This window comes from Apis mellifera, linkage group LG9, assembly GCF_003254395.2.
Source record: "Apis mellifera strain DH4 linkage group LG9, Amel_HAv3.1, whole genome shotgun sequence".
NCBI classification, from domain to species: Eukaryota; Metazoa; Arthropoda; class Insecta; order Hymenoptera; family Apidae; genus Apis; species Apis mellifera.
The window spans coordinates 6,627,779-6,652,117 of NC_037646.1; the positions used below are offsets into that span (position 1 = coordinate 6,627,779).

Here is a 24,339-nt window from a genome sequence, read left to right on the forward strand (position 1 = left end):
CGACAAGGACGGAGATGGTAAACGATTAAAAATTACCCTTTTCTTTGCACGACGATATCTCGGCAACCGGAAATTGTATCGGGACGAATGAAAAAAGGTTTTAAAGGGTAAGGTTCAACGCTTCCAACGATGATTCACTTTTTGACCGGAAGTTATTATCCTCGAAGTTATAGCGGTTCGAAATTTCCTTAATTTTAATAGAGTTTAATAGAGCTTGATCGCTTAAGACAAGTGATTAAAAATTAAATGATGATATCTCGGGAACGGGAAATTGTATCGAGATAAATGAAAAAGCGTTTTAAAGAGTAAGATTCCATGTTTCTAATGATCATTTACTTTTTCACCGGAAGTTATCATTTTCCGAGTTATAGCGGTTCAAAATTTTTCTAATTTTAGTGGAATTTAATTCGATTTAGGATGAATGATTAAAAATTACCTTTTCTTTACGCGACGATATCTCGGCAATCAAAAATCGTATCGAGATAAATCAAAATGCGTTTCAAAACACAAGATTCCGTACTTGCAATGATCGTTCACTCGTTGTACGGAAATTACCATCTTCGAAGTTACAACAGTTCAAAGTTTTCCTAATTTTCGTATCGAGTTTTAGTATATTTCGCGATGAAGTGTATATCATTTCTAAAATAATGTTACTTACAAGTCTTACTCATTGATACATTGAAGATTTTAAAAAGTTCCTTATGATTGAATTGGATCTTCATTTAACCATTCTGATTTAATTCATGTTGCTCGAATCAAATGGATTTTGTGGACAAATTACAACCGGAGACATCTCGTGTTCGCGCCATTTGCGTGAAACAACGTCGAGATACATACCGTATAATATAAGATCTGGATGAAAATCCAGCGCGATTCATTTATAGAAACATAAATTTCTTCAATGAATTACCGAGTAAAATTCGTCTCTCCGGTATCGCTTAAACTCAAGTAGTGCCGTCATAAAATCGAGGCACGTACGGCGTGCCTATTTTTGCAAACCCGCATTCCCACTCCCGGCCTCCTAATCTCCCTTTGCCAAACAGAAGATATAACGCCCGTTCGGAATGGGATAAACAATCGAGGCTGGTGCCCGGTCGAAGGTTGAACACCGTCGAAAAGAGCGGCGCAACAAGCTGCCGTGGCCGTTTCCTCGCCCGCTATTTTTCGCCCCACTTTTATTCTCCCTCGATCAACACGATTCGAAAATTCCGACTCCCGTGGAATTTTCACAGCCGCCTGGCCATCCGCCAAGTAACCTTACGCGTTCTTTCCAATCATTAACTCGTCGTATTTGCGTCCAACCTCCGCCTACCGTTCATCCTCTCCTCTCCAACAAATTCTCGAAACGGATTCACGTGGACATAACGCCTTGGTCGTCGTACGTCGCCTCGTCAAGAATCGTCGTTTCGCGTCACGGAGACGTGGCGGAGGAAAGGAAAGTTGAAAGAAAGGCGTCAAAGGATTAATTAAAGTCACCTTGACGGAGCGTTTCCACCTCCCGCTTTGATCCCTCCCGTTAATTAGAGGCTTGTATTATATTTGCGGGGAAGCCTCCCGATTCCCGTGGATCGACACGTGGTGTGTGAAAGTGAGAAAGTTTTCGAGGGTGAGGGGTTGACGTGCACGTTCGTTTCCCAGCCATGCCGTGGCCTGAATGTTAAGCGGAAGCGGAGGCTAGCGTGGGAGTACGTTTCCACGAAACGTACGAGAGGCATCTTGGACGTGCGCTTTCGGGAAAATAACCGGGCTTCGGTTTTAACCGACGATGAGATATCGATGAAATATTTATGGAGAGTCACGAACGAGTGTCATTGATTGTCGGTGAATCGAAAGTGGATTATTCGATTTTTTTATTTCGTCGTAAATTAGAAGTTTCGGGGGTTTTTTTTATTTTAGTGGAGATTGTTCGATATCTTCTTTTGAAAGGATTGTTTTCTAAATTATCGTTTATTGATTTTTGATTTTGGTTTTTTCTTACGTTTGATGGAAAATATTTTGTACTTTTTTTTTTTTTTTTTAATGACGAAATATTAAATTCGTGCACGATTTTTATATTTTTACATCGGATGGAATATGTTTTTATTTCAAAGGATTTGTTTTTTGTCAATGGACCATTCACTAATCCTTCAATCCGTCCACGTATCTTTTTGATCTTTTTGATTCTGTTTGATTAGTTTTATTTTTATATTTTTATATTTTTTTTTTTAATACTTTTTACGACGAAATATTTACTATACGAGTGTTTTTCTGATTTATATATTTATCTTATGAAAATACACGAAAATTCTAATTTAATTTTGCCAAATATTATTTTGAAATAATATATTTCGTATTAAATTTTTTGTTACACTTCAATACAATGTTGTATTTCAATATTTCGTTATTCTTATTATTACAATGATAATTTTTATATGTTTGCACGGAATTTATATCTTCTCTAAAAAGAATGATTTTTATCTCCGATATATTTTTGATATAAATCGAGATTCTAGATTAAACAAATATTTGCGATAGATAAATGCGTCCTCACGATCGAACGGGTCGTTAGTTGGCAGTCCTGTATAAAAGTCCCATCTTTTAACACCAAACAAATTTCTTCGCCATTAAAATGCTTTTGCACGAAGCAAGGTTGCCAACCAATTCTTTATCGCGAAATCAAAATGTTTCACATTACTCAACTTTTTCCCCCTTCTTATTTCCGTGATCCCCATTTTTCTTCGTGTTTATCTTTCCGCGGGACATCGTCCAATACACGAGCAAAAATACTTTTTTTTGTCTTGTAACAAATTTCTCGCGAGAAAATAAAATTTTATCTAATATTTATCCCGTAATTCATACGGGAATATTTTTTAAACATATAATTTGTATACTTGTATCTACTTACTTTCACGTTTATCTTCATATTTTACCGATTTATATAAATTGGATAAAATAATTATTTATTTATAGAAAAAGGAATTATTCAATTTATCTTCCAAAGATTCATAAATATTTATAATATCCTTATGCAATATATTCTCAAGTTGCAGACATATATTTCCTAAGAAGAACTTTACAAACTAAAATAATAACGAATAAACGTTAGGATGTGACGTGAGAAAATATTTATCGAAGTTTAAAATATTAGATATTAATAAGAAAAAAGAATACATGATATATTACTTTCAAAATCTAACAATTTTTATTATTTATATTATCTTTCAATATAGAATGAACATCGCGTTGCAAGATTTGCCGTATAAAAAAAAAAAAAGAAAAAAATATGAAATCGAAATACAAATGTATTATAAATAGAAAAGTAATGTCCACTGATTTTCACACGCAGACAATAAAGTTAAAAATACTTTTTTGACTTTGGACTTATTGTTAGCGCAACAGCTAATGAATGAAGACAAGCTAGCCGCTTACGTAACTGAAACAGGAAGTTGCATCTTGCCACTTACAGTTTATTTTTGCCAATGTTACGCGTCTATCAAATCCTCGTCTCCATTTTCATACTTTGCACACACACACACACACTCAACGATCCGTATTAAAACGGAAAATTTCGATAATCCACGTCACGTTGTCGATCGAGAATGATTTTTGTTACACGCGTAAAAGCTTTGCCGAAACGGATAAATTGATTCTCGTCGTTTATCGTTAATTGGAATTTGTTAACCATCAATTCGCACGTTTCACGCGTGTTTGGCATTAAAGATAATTTTTGAAAAAAAAAAAAAAAAACATTTGTTAACTGGAATCATGTTGAAATATGTTCATGTTGAAATATATTCGGCCACTTTTTTTTTTTTATTCCCCATCTTCTCTTCAATTGTTAAAATCGATATTTGGTATTTTGAAAATTTTTTGGACTTTTGGACTTTTAATTTTTATTTTTATTTTTTTTTTAAGAGAAAATATTGAGCTCGATTTTATAAATATAAATAAAGGATTGAGGATTCATTCTATTCTCGGGAGGAGATATTTGTTTTCGAATTATAATTTTTCTCCCGGAGATGAGGGAGAAGTTTCGAAATTCGAAACGTGTGAATGAACGCGTGTTTTTCTTTTAACTATGCATGCGTGTAATCCTCTCTCGAAGACGAGTTCGCTGACCTATGCCACGTGGATTTTTCGGGGTCATTCGCTATCGTTTATCGAAGTTTAGAACACCTTCCCAGTTATTATCCTTCTCGAACAAGTTCCGTTTAATTATGCATCAATTTTATTCCCTCCGAACGATCGAAAGTTTGCAAACTTTTCTCACAATTCTAAAATTTGAAGACAAATGTTAATTATACAATTGAACGTACGAAAAGATGTACGGTATTTTTGAGAAAGGTTTAATACCACTTTGTAGATTTTTATTTTGACGCAATCGGTTTCGAAGAAAAATGGTTGCAGAGAAAGAATGTCCGTATAAAAATTCTGATAAAGTTGCTCGAACTGTGCTCCATCAACGTCCAAATTTACTCTTAAACTATCGATTTCGTTTTTTTTTTTGAGAAGATCGTACTTTCATAAATACCCGGAAACGAAAAATTCTCGAATTTTCATCCAATCGTAATTTCCTATTTCTTCCATCATTCCATCACCTGAAAATATATATAAGTTAAAAAAAGCAAACTCTTAAATAAACTACGAGTAATAATGTTGAAAACTTTAATAGAAAAGTTTCCTCAAAAAAAAAAAACGCTTCTTTCGATTTCATCGGTGCAATTATTTCTATTTTTTCCGCGGAAAATTTTTTTCTCAACGAATTCACAAATTTTCATCGTCCCTCGTCACATCTGTATCCTGGTCGATCGAGTAGATAGTATAAGCTCGTCAAAGTTGCAAAAACACGGAGCGTATCAAGTGGAAACGTCCGTCTCGACCCAATTAACGCCTCCCAATTTTGATCGTGGCGGCGTCTACTACGTCGGCTCGATGCCGATCCACCACGCTCTCCAAGTCAGCGCGTTGCTCCGTGAGGGAATGTTTCGCGGTTATTTATAAGCCGGAGGGTCGCCGCTTAACCTTGTCCGACGTGGACCGTCAGGCATGTCACCTAAACGTTTTATTAACGATCCTCTCTTCCCCTCCCCTCCGTCCGAATCGTTCCAATTGGGTCAGGCCCGCGGATCCCTACGTTTTTCGCCACTTTTCTCCACTTTTTTTCGCTCGTGTAACGCAATTTCGAGTCGTGTTTTAGATGATTCGTGTTTTAGAAGATTGTTGTGTTTATGCGGGGAGGAGAAGTAGAGGGAATTTTGGAAGTGGAGGGAAGATTTAAAAGTGCGTGGAGTATCGTAAATTCTTGGCATCTATACGTGTCGGGATAAATTCGATGATAAACATATTTGCGCCTCTCTGTGTATTCGCGCGATATTTTTGTTTCGGCCACGTGTGCGGTAATCGAATTAGGATGGGAAGAGAGAGAGAGGAGATTTTATTTTTCTAATTGTGATAATGTATCACGTTTTGCGATACAAATTTTGGAAAATTTATCGCCTATATTTCTCCGGATTTAAATTTAATGTCTTACGTGCGATTTATCGCTTCAAAGATGTTACACAGATGCTATAAATACGCCAGAAATATCTGTATCAATTTTTACGAGGACGCATTTTTTGAATAATTCGAAAGAACGAGGAGGGAGGGATATCCTTTAATATAATTTCATTCGGATGCTGATTTTTTAAATATTGGTTATGTAAGTGAATTCGAAAATTGAGCCAAATAAATATTCCGTTTGGAAAAGAGATTGCGGTTGTTTACCAAATTATCCAATATATATTATTTTAAACTTGTTTATAATCGTAGATCATAAACGGTATAAAAGAGGGAAGATAACGTAAACTGCGTCTGACCATAAATTGCCCGTTTCCCCTTACGCGCTCCTTTTCTCCTTCCCTCTTTCCTTCCACTTTTTACTCGAAAAACAAAATTCGACATTCCGCTTTTTTCAAATCAAAATGATTCTCAACCTGTCATTCATCATATCTTCGAAGCGAATTTCTGAAACGAAAAAAATAAATTCACTTTTCTTATTCCTATTATTCTAAAATTTTATAAAATACGAAATACTTATATTGTTTTCACATCTGAAAATCCAAATCGAAATCTCGCGTGTTATTAACCGAGCGAGCAAATAGAACACAGCCTCCCTCTTCGCAACACGAAGGAATCTCTCGTTTTCGTATCGAACGAAAAGAAAATTAAATTATCCCGTTCCGATTGTTTCGACGAAAATCGGACCACCGGCGGAGCGGAAAGAAAGGAGGAGGAGGAGGAAGGGGAAATATTTCGTTATATGCGAAAATATTTGCCTTGTATCGGGATCATCGCGACGAGGGATGGGAAAATTTTAAAAAGGAGGGAGGCAAAAATACCAGCGTCCACCCATCGGCCATCGAGAGCGTGGAATATTTCAAGAGCGTTCGCTTATTGGGATGCGAGCGGTGTTAAACTGTATTTGGCACGAGTTGTTTCGCTTCGTCTGGGAAATCCGAGGGTTAGCAACCGCGGCGTAACACCGACTGTTTGTCGATTCGTATCGAGTTAGGTTGAAAATCGTGCTGTCGTCTTATTTATGAATCATGAACGATACATGGTGTTAGCATTATGCCTGGGAATATTTTTATATCTCTCTTGTATATCTCGTGTACATCTTCTTTAAATTTTCGTGCTTTTAATTACGTATTTTCATTACGTTGTGTTCGTGGACGAGCTGCAATATCGAAAAGAAATTTCTTAGAAAGATGATTTATATTCAAGTTAATTGATATTTAATAAAAAGATATAATTTTGTAATTTTTGTTACGTTGTAATATTTATAGATCACGTTATTAATATGTATAACAATAGTATTAATATATAAAGATAAGAGTCTAATTTTCTACGTTCTGTATTATTATTATATACGTAAAAATCACTTTGTACCTCTATTTCATCTTTACCTTTTTCTTTTGTGGCAAGGGTGCATTGTAAGCGAAAATACTGTGTCAATAGTACTACTCAATCTCTATCAGTGGGGATTTGCCTACAGAAAGTGACAACTCCAATAGGCTAAAACCTTTGAGTATCATCGTTTCTTTCTTTATCTCGAGCGAATGTAATGGAATCATCGTTTTCTCTCTTTCAACCACAGTAGGATCGATTTCACGATTTCAGAAACTCACGAGGAGAATATATTTTCGTTGTGACATCTGAAAAAAATCGATGGAGGTGTTGTATGATTAGTATTTCATTACGAATTTTGTTGAATGATGGAGTTATACTTGGTAGAGAGCATAAAATACTGTTTTATATATGTATGTAATCCTTATGGAGGCTCAATTTAACTCTTTACTACTGATAATTATTTAAGTTGTTTTTACATGGTATACATCTAAAGAAATTTTAAAGTTTGCTTTAATATCTATTCTTTAATTTAATATCTAAACGAAAATAATTTTTTTTCACAGTGGAATTAAAATTGTAATACGAAATATGTAGGTATTGTATTAATATACACATCCATTCAGTCTTTTAATTTCGTTAAAAACTTTGTTACGCGATATTATTGTGTTTTTTTAAATAAGATTTTTGCATTAAATTATGAGTGAAAATTCGTAGAAATTATATTACACGTAAATCGTTTAATGATTCCTAATTTGTATCCTTTTGGATCTGTCAATGTACCGAAATGAGGATTCACTATGAACTGTTTCATAAGCTTTAGGATTAAAACTTTTCTGAGAAGGATTATTAAGGACATACACTGAGTGAAACAGAGCATAATTGCATATTTTAGTTGGGAATTTATTCCTTTAATTTACATTCTTAATTTATTTAATAAATAAAATTTATATGGTGATATTTTTAATAATTATTTTTTTTAAATTCCATTAAAATTTGCCTTAAAAATGAAAACAGTTTAATCGAATTATTTGTACTAATTTTAATTAAAACTTACGAAATTTTTATTAATTTTATTTTAATAAATAAAGAAATAATAATAATAACATCAATATTACAACTTCAAATTTCAATCGAACTTCAACTATTCATTTATATACCAATGATAATCACCATATTAGAAGAATGTTGGTAATATAATATCAATATTATTTAAAAATCTTTCATAATTCCTTAAAAAAAAATAAATATCTTCTATTATTCTTCATTCTTTTCCTTCGAACTCTAAATAAACTTTATTAAAATATATAAAAAAAAGATAGAATAAAGGAAAAAGACGATACCAACGATAAATAACGAAACGCTTCAGTTGATTTTTGAAGTGTGGCTAAGTCTTTGAAAATCTTGGTGTCGAGAAATTTTCCAGCGTCGAGAGTAGCACCGGTATCAGGCCGGTTTCTATCTCTCAACTCGCGAAGAGTCGCAACCAGGACCACGCCCTCGGCAAAGAAGCGACGCCGACGCCGACGCCGACGTCGTGATCCCCACCTCACCGCCACGTCGTTCCCCTTTCCCGGCGCGGCGTGTACTAGCCACCGAGCAGCGTTCCTCTCTCTCTAGTAGTCCCCCCACTCCAGCGCTCAGGCGCCTCCACCCCCTCACGAGCAGCCTGATGGCCCCAGGATCCTCGTCAGAGCGACTCGACTCATCGTCGACGGTGACTCGTCGCGTGTCGCCCAGTCTCTCACCGACTTCGCGCCCGTCAACGTCGTCGTCGTCGTCGTTGTCGTTTTCGTGCCACCGCCGTCGCCGTCGTCGTCGTCGTCGTCGCTCGTCGTCGCCGTCGTCGTCGTCGCCGTCGTCGTGCTGGTGGTGTTGTGTTACTCACTCCGGTGTCAGACGTGTGTATTCGTGAAACGAATGTCGAATTTCTACTCTACGGATTGTTCGTCTCTCGTGTTTGCCTCTTTTTTTTCGTTCTTGCTGTCAACGCACGCTCTTTGTGCATGTATATACGCGTAAGCATCGCCTGTCTTATTCCATCTCGTTTTATCCTCCACATACACGGGTGTATATGCGTATATGTATATGTGTATGTGTGGCTGGCTCTCATAGACAAGTTACGCGAGAAGTTAACGGAGATCGAACGGAATCGAACGGAATCGAACGAGATTTACTGTGGATCGATGAGAAGACCGGCATATAGGCGTGAAGTTAGCGGAAGCTGACCGTTGACACGTACGAAGTGCATTCGGTTTGTTATTCCGTCCTGTGCCTGGTCACCATCGTACTCGATTATCCAACGCGGATCTCTGTTTATCTTGATTCCGATCGATTGTTCGTCAGGGGATATCGAGAGGTGTCAATTGTCCATTGTTGCCGCGTGTGTACACGCCTATACAAACGCGTCTAGGTTGGAAGAAACGCGTGGAAAAGCTGTTTTTGCCGGTCGAAGTGTTCGTTTTATTGGCGAGCTTGTTCTTCAAGGTACGTATGCGAATATTCTTATTTATTTTTTCGTTTAATGATGTTTATACGAAGCAATTTCAGCGTTTATATCGTTTTAAGTGCGAGGGAAAGTTTAACATGTACGTGGTTCTATAGTGTCGATGTGGCGCTGCGCATGGATCACCGGTAGTTCAATTCGCGTAAATATATATTCCCGCGAAAGTGTCGGATTTATATACACGTGGAATAATATGTTTGCAAATATTAATAAATACAAATTATTTCTTCTAACCCAACTTCAAAGTTTTTTTATCATTTCCATTATTCCTTAGGCAATTCGATTATTCGATATTCAATTTGTGCGATCGATATATCGATATACTTTGTCTACGTCATCAGTGACAAGTTTAGTCAAATGACAGATTTAATTATTTATATAATATATTAATTTTTCTTTTAAAGTTGATATTTATTTTATTTTATTAATATTTTGAAAAATATTTTTTATTTATAATTTTTTCATCTATATATTTTATATATTATTAATATTTAATATATTATTATTATTGTTGTTGTCTTCAGTAGTACTGTAGTGTTGCAAAGTGAAGTAGCCACGCGTGTCCTGACACAAAAATAGTTCGAAAATGTTTAAAACTTTTGATTTATATTGCTATCAAAATAAAGCACGAGTGCGGACGAAATTCCGAAAACGCGAATATATAATCGATCGTAAAATTCGGGGTGGAACGGTTAAAACAATCAGTGAAATTGTAAGTGGTGTATGATCGTGGGTTGTCCATTTTGAATTCCATTTTGAATCCACGTTCGAACGTGCTAAGTAAGAAATATAATTGCGATGGGCGAGTCCAAAAATAAAAATGTTTATTGTGAAGCGTCGTTTATTTTTATATTGATATTATTTGCCAATATGTTCATTGCGATCTCGAACATCCATTAAGACATCAGATATATATACGAGAAATATCACATGGATCGTTGGACAGCATTCGACATGTATAATCTTGAAAATTTAGGACAATCTTTTAAAAGGTATGTTTTCTTCTTCAATTTCTCTTTATAACAATAAATAATTTTCTATTAATTCAATGATTTTCATTAATTTTTATATTTGAAAAATTAATTTATGTAATCGTTTCGTATATTTTAATTATAGGTTAGGTATTCATTTTTGATATAAGATTAACTATAAGGTTAAAATAATTCATTATGCTATACTAAGAAATTTAAGACATAATATAGAATATTGACATAGGTCAATAATTATTATGAATATTTAAAAATTTTTTTTATTTCTTAATAAATAATTTTCTAAATTTGTTTATAATTTGGAAATATTAAAATAGCTTCAAAATTTTTCATTTTTTTTTTACATTAATATAATTCAAATAGATGATTATTTATCATTTAGATATATAAAAATATAGATATAGATCATTTAGATATATAAAAATAGAAATTTTTTATACATTATATACACATAAAAAATTTATTATATTTTATATTTTTGAAAATAGGTGGGTGTTCGTTAAAATTTTTTTATCTTAAAACTTTAGTGTAGTTTTCAAATATAAAATTAAATTTCGTATTTTCCATCAAATCTCTCTACGTGTAATTCTTGATAGAAATTTTTCAAGAAACTAGAGAACATTTCGCATTCGACGAACAATGATGTTCGTGAATAGTTAAGTCTTTGAAAAGAATTTAAAACATGTCTTCTCTTTCCTGGATTAAAAATTGCTTAAATTCATTCGAGATTTTCAATTTAAATTATTCATCTTACAATATGAAAAATATTGTATAATAATTTTCAAATATTAAAAAATGATACGAATATATTAAAAAAAAAAAGAAATAAATAAATATTGAAAATGATATTTGAAGTTTTGAGAATTACGTATTAATTTTTCAAAAAATAATTTTTTTATTTTCTGAAATTTATATTTTCAGAAAATATTTTTTGAAATTTTTTAACTGTACCAGTTTTTCTAATTAACAGATTTTTCCTATAATTTTTTATTTTTCTATTAATTAATTTTTCAACTTTTTTATTAAAATTTTTTTTGACATAATCTTCAAATCAAATTTTCCATTATTTAATTTTTTCAATTTAAAAATGTACAAATTTCTTTAAATATATAAATTTAATTTTATTTATATTTTTTAAATTCAAAATTTTCTTATACTTTTTTCCTACCAATTATAATAACAACAGATAATTAATATTTTTATACATATGTATGTGCAGATATGAAAAATATTCTTTCCCAATATTTTTTTTTTCTGTATTCGTTTTTATGAATACATATAGTTGTAGACACATTTATTGAACATCGATATTTCAAAGTATTGGGAATTGAAGGAGCTGTCCAATTAGTGATGTAACGTTTCATGCGAAAAATGCATCATTACGAGCCTATATATAATATATGTATATTTTTGATGATTATTCTTTCAATCCTCATCATTTCTCGTCCCAGATTATTCTTAGAGAAATTTCGACGTTGAAAATTTCTGTGATCAATTGCTTCAATTGTTTTTAAATAATCTCTTTTACGTTAATAAATGCAAACGTATCGATATCTTCGTATTTTTATTTTGTTATTATTTTGTACATATTATTGATTTTTTTTTTTATGATAGCTAATGATTAAACATAAAATAAAATTATATATAATTATATATAATAATTAGTTTGAGAAGAATATTAAAAACTTTTATTATTCTCGAAAAGATGGAAAAGTGAGGTTATGAAATAGTTGACTTAATGAAATATAATGATGGATGTAGTTAAATTAAAATTCAAAATAGCATTGAATCTTTTAGAATTTTGTATTTCTAAAAGATCATTTTCCCGATTATTTAAATTATTTAATTATTACGTATAAGATTAATAGGTGTATCTTATTAAGAATATTTTATTAATTTAAATTTTATATTAATATTTATATTAATATTTAAATAATTAAATAATTAAATAATTTAAATTTCATATTATTAAAAAATTTTAATAATAAAATATTTTTAAAGATTATTAATAATTATTTCTTATAATTAAAAATTATTAAATTTCCTATTATTAATTATTATTTTTATCAATTATAATTAGAAGAAAGAATCTTAATATTTATAAACGAGAATTTATTTCATTCGTTTCAATAAAGTTTGAGGATAAAGAATAATAATGATCACAAGATAAAATATAAATGTAATTAATTTTTTAGTAGATTTTTAATTATCATTAATTACATCCCAAGAAATTTTATGACGCATCTAATGAAATTTAATCATATAAAATTAAATCACTTTTCTTATCACAATTCCTTCTTTTCCTTTTATCATTCTCCTCCTTTTTCACTTTACCCACTCTTTTCCTTTTCCTATTTATCACCCTTCTCTTTCTCCTCTATCACAGCCTATCCCTCTTTCTCTTTATCGCTTTTCTTCTTTTTCTCTTTCTTTTTATCACCTTTCCTCCTTTTCTCCCTTTTTATTATCCTATTCCTCTTCCTCTTTATTATCCTCCTCCTTGCTTCCTCTTCAGCATTCTCCTCCTTTCCCTTTTCATCATCCTATTCCTATTCCTCTTTATTCATCCTCCTCTTCTTTTTCTTTTTTTTTTCTTTATCATAATCTTTCAATTTAAAATCGCAATGAATTGAATTTTCATTTAAACGTTGAAGAGTAAGTTGAAAAATTTCTATTAATTACATCGGAGGAAAGATTAACGGTTATACACGTCGAGTCGTTATATGTTCTTCCACTCATGAACTCTCACTCGTATCCATTATTCGCGACTTCCGGCCGAGATCTCTCAGGAGCAAAACGACCAAATTCGAATAATGGACGATTTGCGCTATGGGCAATTGTACCTGTGGGTTCTACGGTTAACCTGCTCGGTTATTAAGTCACGAAACATACGGGTTTTGCGCACTGGATTCAACCCAAAAATATCCATTAAAGATATTGCTCCGATAATTATCCGTGCAATTTGTTTCAAGACTACGTTTTTTTTATTCTATTATGATTAGGAAATTGAAAAATATAGCAAAAAAATGTGAAAGGATTTTTTTTACTCGCATAAAATTTACTCGTCGCGAAGGATTGTATAGGTTAGGTTTAGGCACATGATGATAACAGTTAAAAAAAATTATCTTTCGATAGAATTATTTAATTTAATAAATTTGTTAAATTTTTCTGTTAATAATTAATCTTGACAGATTCACTTAATGTTAATTTAACGATGTCTCGATGTGAATCGATTTTATTTTTAAAGTTCTTTGCAAGCACACCCATCATTTCGCTTCAATAATTTTGTTTACCGTCATAAATTTATCAATTTACTTGTATCTATCTTCGGTATTGAATCAGTGAAATTGAAATGCGAGATAAAATATTCGAGAAAACATGTGCATACATTCGGAACGTACATTGTTCATGATTTTCAAGAATTGTGAATTTAATTTATCTCAATTATTTGTCCAATTTTTATCTTGAGATGAAATCTTGAATGAATTTATGTAGTTACTTTAATAGATTTGATAGTTTTGTCATTAAAGGTATAGAAATTTACACAAAAGTATATAAAAAATAACGGAATCCCTAATTAGATTCTATTTCCTTATGGAAATATCCATAATGTATCTATAATTTACATAAAATAGAAAAAAGAATAGATTCTATGTACCAAAATCGAAAAGAATCCGGTATAATACAATTCCAATACCAAAGAGAACATCAATAAAGTAACCAACTGCGAATAACAAAACATGCAGAAATATATTTTCTAACAGCGCAATAATCGTCGAAAAGTCTTGTTACCACGAGTGAAAGTGGAAGAAGGCTTTGCTGAAACTGGAAGACTAGACAATGAGGGCTGCTTGACATTGTTCCTCGAGGAGGCTGTTAAGTCAGTTAGGGCAGATAATGCGGGCGACACGATATAAAAGTGAAACGTTCGTGGAATTTAACGTTCTAACGGGATAATCGTCGAATTTGTAATCGAAAAATTAAGAAAAAAAAGAAGGAAAAAGAAATAAAAAATGAATATACGCGAAGAAGACGTAAAGAAAGGAAAGGAAAGGTAGCGAGATAAAAAAGAATCTCGCGGGATGCTCGTAAACTCGAGTCAACGACCGACGATAAATTTCGTTCCATTCGTGGCATTCTTAATTTTCGCGAATCGGATTAATCTCTCCTCAAAGAGACGGGATTCGAATCGTCGTGTCACGTAATTACGAAGAATAATGTAATTACCGTCCCTATCGGTAAGAAGATGGAACGATTCCTCGACGGCAAATTCATCGAGATTTTTCTTTTTCTCTCCCTTTTATCCTACACTTTTTCCCTCGACAATTAAAATACCCTTTTGATACCCATTTTTCGAATTTAGAATGTTTCAAAAATGAAACTATGCATCGACTCAATTTCGAGTCGAAACAAATTTTACGATACACAGACATCTTTTATTCAAAATGATATATATTAGGTTGGCAACTAAGTAATTGCGGATTTTTTTTAGAAAATCAAAGACAATTTTTTCATGGAACTAAATAACTTTATTCTGTAATGTGTTGCCCATTTTGATCAATGACCTTTCGCCATCTTTCAGGCAGCATCATAATCCCATGTTCATAAAACTTCTGGTTTTTATTAGCAAAAAACTGAAAACGATTTGATATCATCATCATTATTGAAATTTTTACCATTCAAGGATATATATATACACACATATGAACGAGGACAGTTTTATTATTTCGAAATATATCTCCGATTTAAAAACATTTGAAGCAAGATCCGAATAGGGAAATTTATTGTTCAACAATCTATTACGCGGGCTCACAGCCTATACGAAACGGTGAGGAACGTCGTCAACGGGTTAATAAAACGGATCGTTTCGAGTCACCGCGAAATGCACGCGCCTAGTCGAGGATTTATCGTCGAATAATAACCGCGTAAACGTTTAAGCCGCAGAATTACGGCGCTTTACCGGCGAGCTAGGTCTTAATGCACATCGTCGTTGAATACCGTCGGATTTACACGAGCGTGTAGGAGGAGGAGGGGTGGTGGATGCACGGATCGAACGGAAACACCCGATTAACGATGTCGACGAGATCGTATCTATCGTATCCTCCCTTCGATTTTACAAATTTGCATTTCCAAAGAAGGATAACCCTTCGTTTCCTCAAGAATGGAACGAGATGGATGGATATGGATGGTCGTGGTCAGGACGTGGTCACGTAGCTTGCGACAGGTTTTCGCGTTTCTTGCACGCGTGGGAGGGGTGGAGGAGTGAAAAAGTGAACGTGATGGCGCGAGGGAGTTGAAATATTGGAAATATTGTTTTGCGAGTGGGAATTGTAGAGCTGTTAGTCGAGGAAAGGGTTTTTTTTCTTTTTTGAAAGGTTTCTATGCGGATTGTGATGATGGATGGTGATGGAGGATAATTGTTTTGTAAATTGTTAAATCTTTTTCGAAAGATTGTTTGTCGAGAAGATGCAAGGAACTGTAGTAAAAATTGTATGTACGAAATCCAAGGTATCTAAGTATGTAGAAATAATTTAATCCCAATATGGTGGCTCCAAGTTTCCTTTTTTATTTTGTCGAATATGGAAAAGGATGGGTGGATGAGAAACAGAGTCGAAAGTTAAAATAAACATATCGACGAGTCTCGTTTCGTTAAGAGGAATTATCCTCGATGGAAATTATCTTCTCGTTATTCGACTTTAATCGTAATTGGGTTTAAAAACTTTGCAAAGAATTTCTTTTCCTTTTTTATTTATATTAAAAAAATTTCATTATATATCACGTATCATGATTAGTTAGAAATCACATTTTTATTGAAAGGAAATCAATAAAAATTATTCTATCTTATTTTCTTTTATATATTGAAAAATATTCCTTCTCAATATCATATATATATATATATATACATATGTATTGATATTTTTCAATCGATCAATGTAAACGATGGAACGATATTATTCTAGATATACAAATAACCTGTACACGTATACAAAGTTTCAAGATCGTTTTATCTTCTTCTATTAAAAAAAGACCACACCCACGTTTCGAGATGTACAATACAGGTAAAATTTCGTTATCACCGCGAGAAAAACAGTTTTCTCGACAAGCATGAGACTCGAATATTCAAAGCTTCTTCCTGTCGATGAAAACTCGGCGAGATTATCAAAGATTCGCGATAGGATAGGGCAAAAGAATAAGAGGAATAAGACGTTCTGAAATGTCATTATGGTAACAGATTCATTCTCGCGATAAAATATATTCACACTTCGCTTCACGATAAAAATTATATTTCTAACGTGAAAAATTATTGAATTGATTGTAAAAAATTACAACATCATAAGAATTATAATACAATTAAATATTTTTAATTGTAAGTAAAGAGATAATAGAGATAGTTTCGTTAATTTTTAATTTCCTTTTCACGTATTTTTCGCAAAAAAAAATTCGAAAGTTCGAAAGAAAGAAATTTTTGTGAGAAAGTTGAGTAAGACGAAGGCTCGAAATATATATTTGAAAAACAGAATTGGAATCGAAAATTTTCACGCGAGGAGGATAGTTAGAATGTTTCTAAATATAAAAAGATTCTCGGTACGAAATGTCGCAAGATCGAACAATACGCGTCCGTCTGCTCGAGAGAAGCCAACGTTCGAGATCTCGAACAACTCAAGGTTTCCGGTTCGAGAGCTGCGCGCGCGGGTTATTTTTAAATGTTTTGTAAGTTGCGTTCACAGGCATCGACGAAGGTCGGTTATTGACCACCGTCGACCTCTAAATTCCTGTCCGCGCCAACGAGATTCCCCCAGCATGATCGATAATATCGATACTTTTTTAATATCTTCTCACTAGATCGATTAGAATATCAATTTTGTTTTAATAATAATCTGATAATTAAGCAAAACGTTATTATAAATATCGTGAAATATTGGAAAGGAGATAATCATCTGTAAAAAGTAGCACATTGATAATTTAAATTTTGAAATTTAAAAATTTTTTAAATTTAGAAAGTTGATTAATTTTAAGTTTTTGATAATACGAGTAGATCATACGTTGGATGTTTGACAAATAATTCTGGTAGATTTATTTTTAAAGAAGATATCTCTGATGAATTTAAGATTTGAGTTTAGGATTTTTCAAGTAGAATAACATTTCGTTTGTAATATTTAATTATTGCATGATATCGATTACACAAATATTGTATGTCTATCTTTGTCTTCGAGTTTAAAGGTACAAAGGGATATTCAATAAACGAAAATATTATTCTCATGTAAAATCTCACATTTCACAAAAAAATCCCCTTTTCTATTTATTCTTCAAAAATCACTATTGTTCAACTTCGTAGATTTTCAATCGATATCTTCGCAAAAATTTTCATATTTTCCTCATTGGCACGCTCTGAACGAATACGGTTAAAACAATTCCACAATATCCATTTTGAATTCGATACAATGAACTGGCTGCTAGAAAATGGAATTATTTAAATGGTGGATGGAAAAAGGGTGAGAGAGAGAGAGAGAGAGAGAGCTGGAAGTGACTCGAGAGTCTTTAAGGGATGTACGATTAAGAACCATAGGGATTAAAGTCGATGCTCGAAATCGTTGAAACATTAGGGGTGCATTAAAACGATTTTTACGGTGAAAAGCACTTGAAAAGCTCCGCGTGGACCGATCGATCATGGAGCAGAGAAAGAGAAATAAGGGATAATAAAAGCAACACAATGAGTCTAGAAAAAGAAATTCCATCGTGGTATTTTTCAAATATAAATTCTTCGTTCCAAAAGAACCAATATTCGAGGTATTTTGTACCGCTTGTATCGCATTAAAATTTCGAACTTCTTTTTCCAAACACTTTTTTTGGGTCATAAACATTTGTATATTTATTCCTTTATAGCTGAACGTTATTGTATAATTTCCAATTTTTCAGAATATATTTTTTCAAATATTAATTTCATTGTTAATTAGAAGAAAAGTGTATAGGTTAACTCGATAATTTGTTTAATTAATTTCATATGTATATCGAATAGAGGAGAAGAAGAATTATTGAAATTACATTTCAGAATTAATTTTTAACAATGTCGAAATGATATATTCAGAAGAGTAGGAGTTCGTGTCTTGACAGTAGGCCGAGTTCACCTGCAAGTGAAGTAAACGTCGTATGTCAGACCCATTCGGTCTGATCATATACGGGTCTGTCTACGTTTCTACTTGAACGTTCTGAGTAATATAATAGCTTCGTTATTAGACCTTTTAGTCTTGATCCACTGTGTGCATTTCAAATGAAATATTAATATTAAATTAATCTTGAAATTCTTTATGGAAAATAAAATTTTACTTCATAACACCAATGTCATCAATGTTGTTGCAAAATTTTCATAATTTCTTTACTTCTGACACCTATATCTTTTCCAATATTGTGATGATTGATTAAATTTTTTTCAAATACATGAAATTTCCTACGAACTGATGACATATTTACCTTTTTTATAAAATTTGGAAATCACGGAAGAGAATTAGTTTCGTGAACGTGGTTAATAAAGAAGATCCCGGTCCTCATTTAGTCATAATTCAATTCGTATCGAACAATCACGTTTAATTAATTAAAGTTTCATTCGGATAATAATCGAGTCGCGAAATCATATACGTGGCAATAGTAATTAGAATATAATAGTTTGACGCTGTTATCGCCATCACGTGTTTATTCTCAATTATCGCATCGAACGAAACTGTACCGAGTGCTCTTGAATGTCTCTGCTAGGTTACATTTTCACGCAGCAATTTAATTTCCAAGTTTTCGCGTACACTGTGAACACTGTGTTTATTATTATTTTTTTTTTTTCAATTCCAAAAATTTCTTCCTTAAATTAGAAATTTTAATCAACACGTTCATAAAATACAAATTTTTATTCGTTCGAATCTTATTAGAATTAGATATTTTTTCGTGGATCAATAAAATGACAAATAACTTACTTTTATTTATTTATCTTGCAATCTTATTATTAAATATTTTATTAATCCATAAAATTTTATACGCCATTTTTGCGTAAGAGAAAATTAAAAATTTCCATTTATTTATCAAAAAAAGAAAAAAAAAGAATGGATAATAGAATAATTTGAACATTTCGTTCATTTGCTGGAAAATTAGGCAAATCTTAAGAAATAGGAATTCTTTAAAGAGGGAACACGAGCATTTAAGGAAAGAGATGCAATATTCTCTAATTTGAGAAGTTTTACCTCACTTTTGTTATAAATCTTTTGTCGGGAAATTGTTTTCTTCCAAGCGGATCAGCGAAGAAAGAAACGCGGGAGGAAGTTTTTTAAAAAGAAGGGTGAGGGAGGGAGGAAATATAATAAGAGAGAATGGGAAATAGAAATTAAAATCTGTTCAATGGGATCCAATCAGAATTCAATGTTTTATCGTAGTGAGCGATAACGTTTCACCTGAAAATATTGTTGCTAACGTTGCCTCTGGCGATTTAAAAGGAATGGAACAGAGAAACGCGAAAGGTTGTGGGATCGTTTTTTTCTGCCTCCATTTCGCGAAATGTATAAGAATTTAAGCGTGAAAGCCTTAAGAAAGCCGGAAGGTTCTTTGATCGAATAATTGATACAATGAATTATTTGGATGGTTCTTAAATTTCTTCTAATCACGCCAAGTTAACTAATTATTAATATAGAAAGTGTGATTTGGCAAAAAAGAAATTTCAATAATAATATCTCAGAAATTCCAAAGAGACAGAGTTTAAAGAGATACGTAACAATAAAAATGAATAATTTAGAAATATCGAATAAAATATTTTAGAAATAGAAGATTAGTCCAAACTCATTAATTCCAATAATAAAAAAAAGTCATAAAGAACACTAAGATGCGTAAATAAATTTAATAAAAGGAATGATCTTGGCGACAAAATTACTAAAAACGATCAAAACGTCTAATAAAACAGAAAATATTTGGCAATATAAAGTGCATCTCGAAAATACCGAATAGTAAGCATGAATATTAAGCAACATTTACACGGAAAAATACAGTATCGGTAAAATATTCTCATCGTTTTGCAAAGTAACTTCCATATCCTCGAGCACGAAAAAAAAAAATTCCTAGAATCTCTCAAAATTCCTAACGTGTGCACAGATCTCTGAAACATTTTCATATGCATATATTTGCAGCGCAGTTGCAAAGTAGAAAGACACCGATATAAATATATATGTATGCAAGTATCAACGTGGTTGTACATAACAAGGGATTGTCACGATTCTCGCGCGCAACAGTCATCTTCGTTACGCAACTATCCTAGGGATATTTTCGGTATTCGAGGAGGCAGGGGAAAATCTCGGTATCGCTAAATTTACATTGCACGCGATACAATGCATCCTTCAACGGTTGACGAGCAGCGGTTCACGATTTTTGTCGACAAATATGTGCACACAAACGACCGTGGAGGAACGTGACCGAATTATTCCGCGGTGGCGACGCTTCCGTCGTTTTTCCGTCTCGCGTCAAATTCTCCCTAGTTTTGTTTTCTCCTTTTCTTTCGTCGCTCGGGGTAAAAATTCGGACGGAGAATTGTAATTACAGGATATTCTCGCATTCTCCAATTGAACCGGGATATTTATCGGGGTGTAATTATCGTGGCTGATTAATTCGGTTGAAATTCGGGAAAATGGGATGGAAAAGTGATTCGACGAGGGTTGGAGGAATTTTAGATTTGTTTTTTTGTCTATTTAAGGATGAAAATAGGGATATGTTCGATCCTCATGTCCAATTTTCATTTTTAAGATTATTCAAATTTCGATTCGATAAATTTATCTTTTTGATTGGAGATGAATAAAAAATTTAAGGGAGAGTTTAGAATAAAATGGATATATATAACTTTTATATGTGTTATTAAATATTTCTTTTATCTTGGAGATAGGGGTGATTTTTAAATTATATTTTAAATTAAAAAGAAACTTTCTTCCTGTTTTTTTAGATGTAGGATGTTTTTAACATAAATAAGGCGATAAGAAAAAATTATGGGAGGTAAATAATTATAGGAATGAAAAATAGGGAAAAATAAGCAAACTTTTAATTATAGATTTATGAAAGAACAAATGGAACTACCAAGTATTTTTATCAATGCGAAGCTTTTTGACACGTGAAAAATTATTTATTTAAAAAAATATATATATTCTAAAGGAAATTTTAATAACTCGATATTTCTTTTTTTATTCTCCTTATTGTGAAAAAAGTAAAAATTGTTTGGGTGTAGAATTAATTTTGAAAAATTAAAATAAATTACTTAGAATCTGCTGTGAACAGAATAATACTGTACAATTTTTTTAAAAAAAATTCTACAGGATATTTTTATAGAGGAGAGAAAAAATATAATATTATATTTAAAACGAAATATTAAATATATCACGTGTAACACGAACAAATAATTCGAGCATGGTTTCTAAAACTAAAACTAGTGTGAAAACCTCATATTTGATTATAGCTCAGAGTTAATCAAAACCCTCGAACTGTCAATAACTTCAATTTATATTCCTAAGCAAACATTTCAATTTCAATATGGATCGCGAGTTTTGAAACTGAAAAACGAAGCAAACGTTTCAATTTAAAATAAAAAAAAAAAAAGAAATATAAAAAAAAATCTATCAAGATTTTAAAAAGCAAGAATTCATCGATAATCCTTCGAAAAATTAAATTGCAGAAAATAAAGTAGCGCGATATTGACTCGAATCCAGATTATCGAAAAATAATATCTTATTTTTGTGATAAAATTTCGTACGAAAAAGTGCAAAAATTGTTTTTCCCAATTAATCCATTAACTCTCCATTAATTGCCTCTTCTTTCCAATTACGATAACGAAAAATACATTGAACTTTACTTTTTTTTCACGAATCCTAAATCTTCTACAATAACTTATATCGTATATAAAAAATTAGATTTTCTATTTTTCGACGATATTAATTCTACAGGTTTAAAATAAATTAATATTTCACCAAATTTACCTTTAACGTATATCTATTTTTTATTTAATAAAGAAAACGATTCATTTCTGAATTAACATCTTTCACGATGCCTCGATAATAATCACGAAAACTAAGAAAAAATTATAATTTCATCAGAATACATATATTCTTTAAATTGAAAACAATCCATCATCTCTAAATCACCATTTATAAAAATTTCCATTCCCTTTTCTACCCTAATTCTTCGAATGGAAATCACGAAATCGATCCAAATCGCTATTTCGTAGCAAAGAATCAAAGATCTTTCGAACGCGCATCAACGAATTGTACGACGACACGCGTGTGAGAAGCCAGTTTTCGTTTCTGCCGAACCTCTTCTTGTCTCTGTTCTATTCTCCGCCACTTCGCCGTTCGAGGAGGAGGCTTGAAACGCGGGATTCTCTTCTAGTTTTAGATCGGGGGAAATCGACCGCGAAATCTAAGGATCCCGCGATCGATGGCGCGTGGCAAGCTGTGTGGATCTCGTTGCGCCGGTTGATTAGAGAGTACAATAACGGGATTCAGCCCGAAATACGCAGCCCGAGACCGAGAACTTCTCTCGAAGGTTCGTGTTTCAATGCGAGGATTGTTCGTACGAATGAATATTGCATGGACGAATTTAGAATCTCTACTTGAAAAAATTTGACGACGAACATTCCTTTTTGACAAAATATTTATTTCGTCGTTTATCATTCGATTGATGATTCGTTTGACCGTTTCGATGATATTAATTTTTCGATCGTTTGTTAATAATTTCACGAATCTTCGATGAGGCAAAAGGGGGTTGAAAATGTTTGCTGGGTCTGGTTATTTTAAGATATTACTACGGATTGATGAGTTGATTGTCAGACAGATATTTGGTAATGGATGTAAAATAAAAATAATGAGTAAATTTCATTATATTGATCTTGGTGCTTTAATACTAATATCAATATAATTAATCATTAATATCATTTTTGGACTGTTGATCAACGTGAAAATTAATTTAATATTACTCGAATCATAATTTTCGTTAAATGGAAAAATAAAACTATATATCTCCCCAAGAATAAACCAAAAAAAAAGAAATCTCCTTTGAAAAAATTAAACAATAATACACGTTCCTCGTTTTCTGCAACACTAAATCTCTCTTTCGAAAATATCGAGTTAGAAATGCACAAAAGCAAACTTTGATCGATGCATTAACACTGCTCTCTGTCAAGAGAATTGAATTAAGTGCACTCTCTCTCCCTCCCTCACCCATTCCTTCTTTCGTAAATTATATCGATACGCTCGTACACTTTTTCACCGACAACAAAGCGCCGTTTAAAATCGAATCCTCGATAAAAATTCACGGTTTAACGCGCTGACAATTAACTTCCGTATTCGTATCCGACGATCGAAACGCAAGAAGAATAACGATTCTTTCTTCCCGCAGAAAATGTCGTCGCTGCGGACGCAGTCGACCGGCGGCGGTGTCCTCGGTTTGAGCAGCGTCGGCTCGGATCGGACAGGCGCCACCTCGACCGCCGCCGGTTCCCACTCCCACTCGCACAGGAGCAGGCACCATCATCATCACAGGAGCAGGAGCGCGCCCAGGGCGCCGGAGAAACCGCCCAGGAAGCGTCATCTTAATCCTGGCCACAGCATCGCCTCCATTCCCAGCCAGATTAAGCTCTCGATGCTCAACAGCGGCCTCATCTCTTTCGGTGAGACTCTTTTCACGAATATTTATAATACCTTTCGTTTTATTTTTCTATTATATATTTTCTATTTACTTGGAACGTTCACGCGTTGGAATCGTCGTGATAATGATTAGACGTGAATAGACGGTTCTTCTTCTATCGTGATTTTGATCGAACGAATGTGTAACTCGCGAGTGAGTTAATTTTATTTTCTTTGACGCGTAGAGTGTCAGCTTGCGCGGTAAAATAACGTTAATTGTTTTGATAGGATTCGGGAGTTTGGATCTATTTTTGTAGTCTAGATCTTCGTTGTTGGAAGATATGTATATATG

The 24,339-nt window shown here is 32.7% G+C and overlaps 1 protein-coding gene and 1 long non-coding RNA gene across 4 annotated transcripts in view; one reads left to right on the forward strand and one right to left on the reverse strand.

The window, feature by feature from the left end:
- Positions 1-3,158: 3,158 nt before the first annotated feature.
- On the reverse strand, positions 3,159-8,450 carry LOC102654750. Of its 2 annotated transcripts, none has more exons than XR_409166.3 (5): positions 8,212-8,450; positions 6,924-7,172; positions 6,357-6,694; positions 4,333-4,577; positions 3,159-4,253 (listed from the first exon to the last, which is right to left on the reverse strand). It is a non-coding gene; the product is annotated as an uncharacterized LOC102654750 (long non-coding RNA). The 2 variants fall into 2 exon arrangements; XR_409165.3 differs by having other exon boundaries at positions 8,208-8,450.
- Positions 8,451-8,565: 115 nt separating this feature from the next.
- The window catches only part of LOC412960 (receptor-type tyrosine-protein phosphatase kappa), a 94,910-nt gene continuing 79,136 nt past the window's right edge, over positions 8,566-24,339 (forward strand). Inside the window, exons 1-2 of one of the 2 annotated variants that reach the window (XM_006561628.3) lie at positions 8,566-9,351; positions 23,761-24,031. In XM_006561628.3, the coding sequence (XP_006561691.1) occupies positions 23,764-24,031 (268 nt within the window). In that variant the 5' untranslated portion in view covers positions 8,566-9,351; positions 23,761-23,763. Of the gene's footprint in view, positions 9,352-9,938; positions 10,363-23,760; positions 24,032-24,339 lie in introns of those variants that run through there. The other variant, XM_396411.7, reaches the window with a different exon arrangement.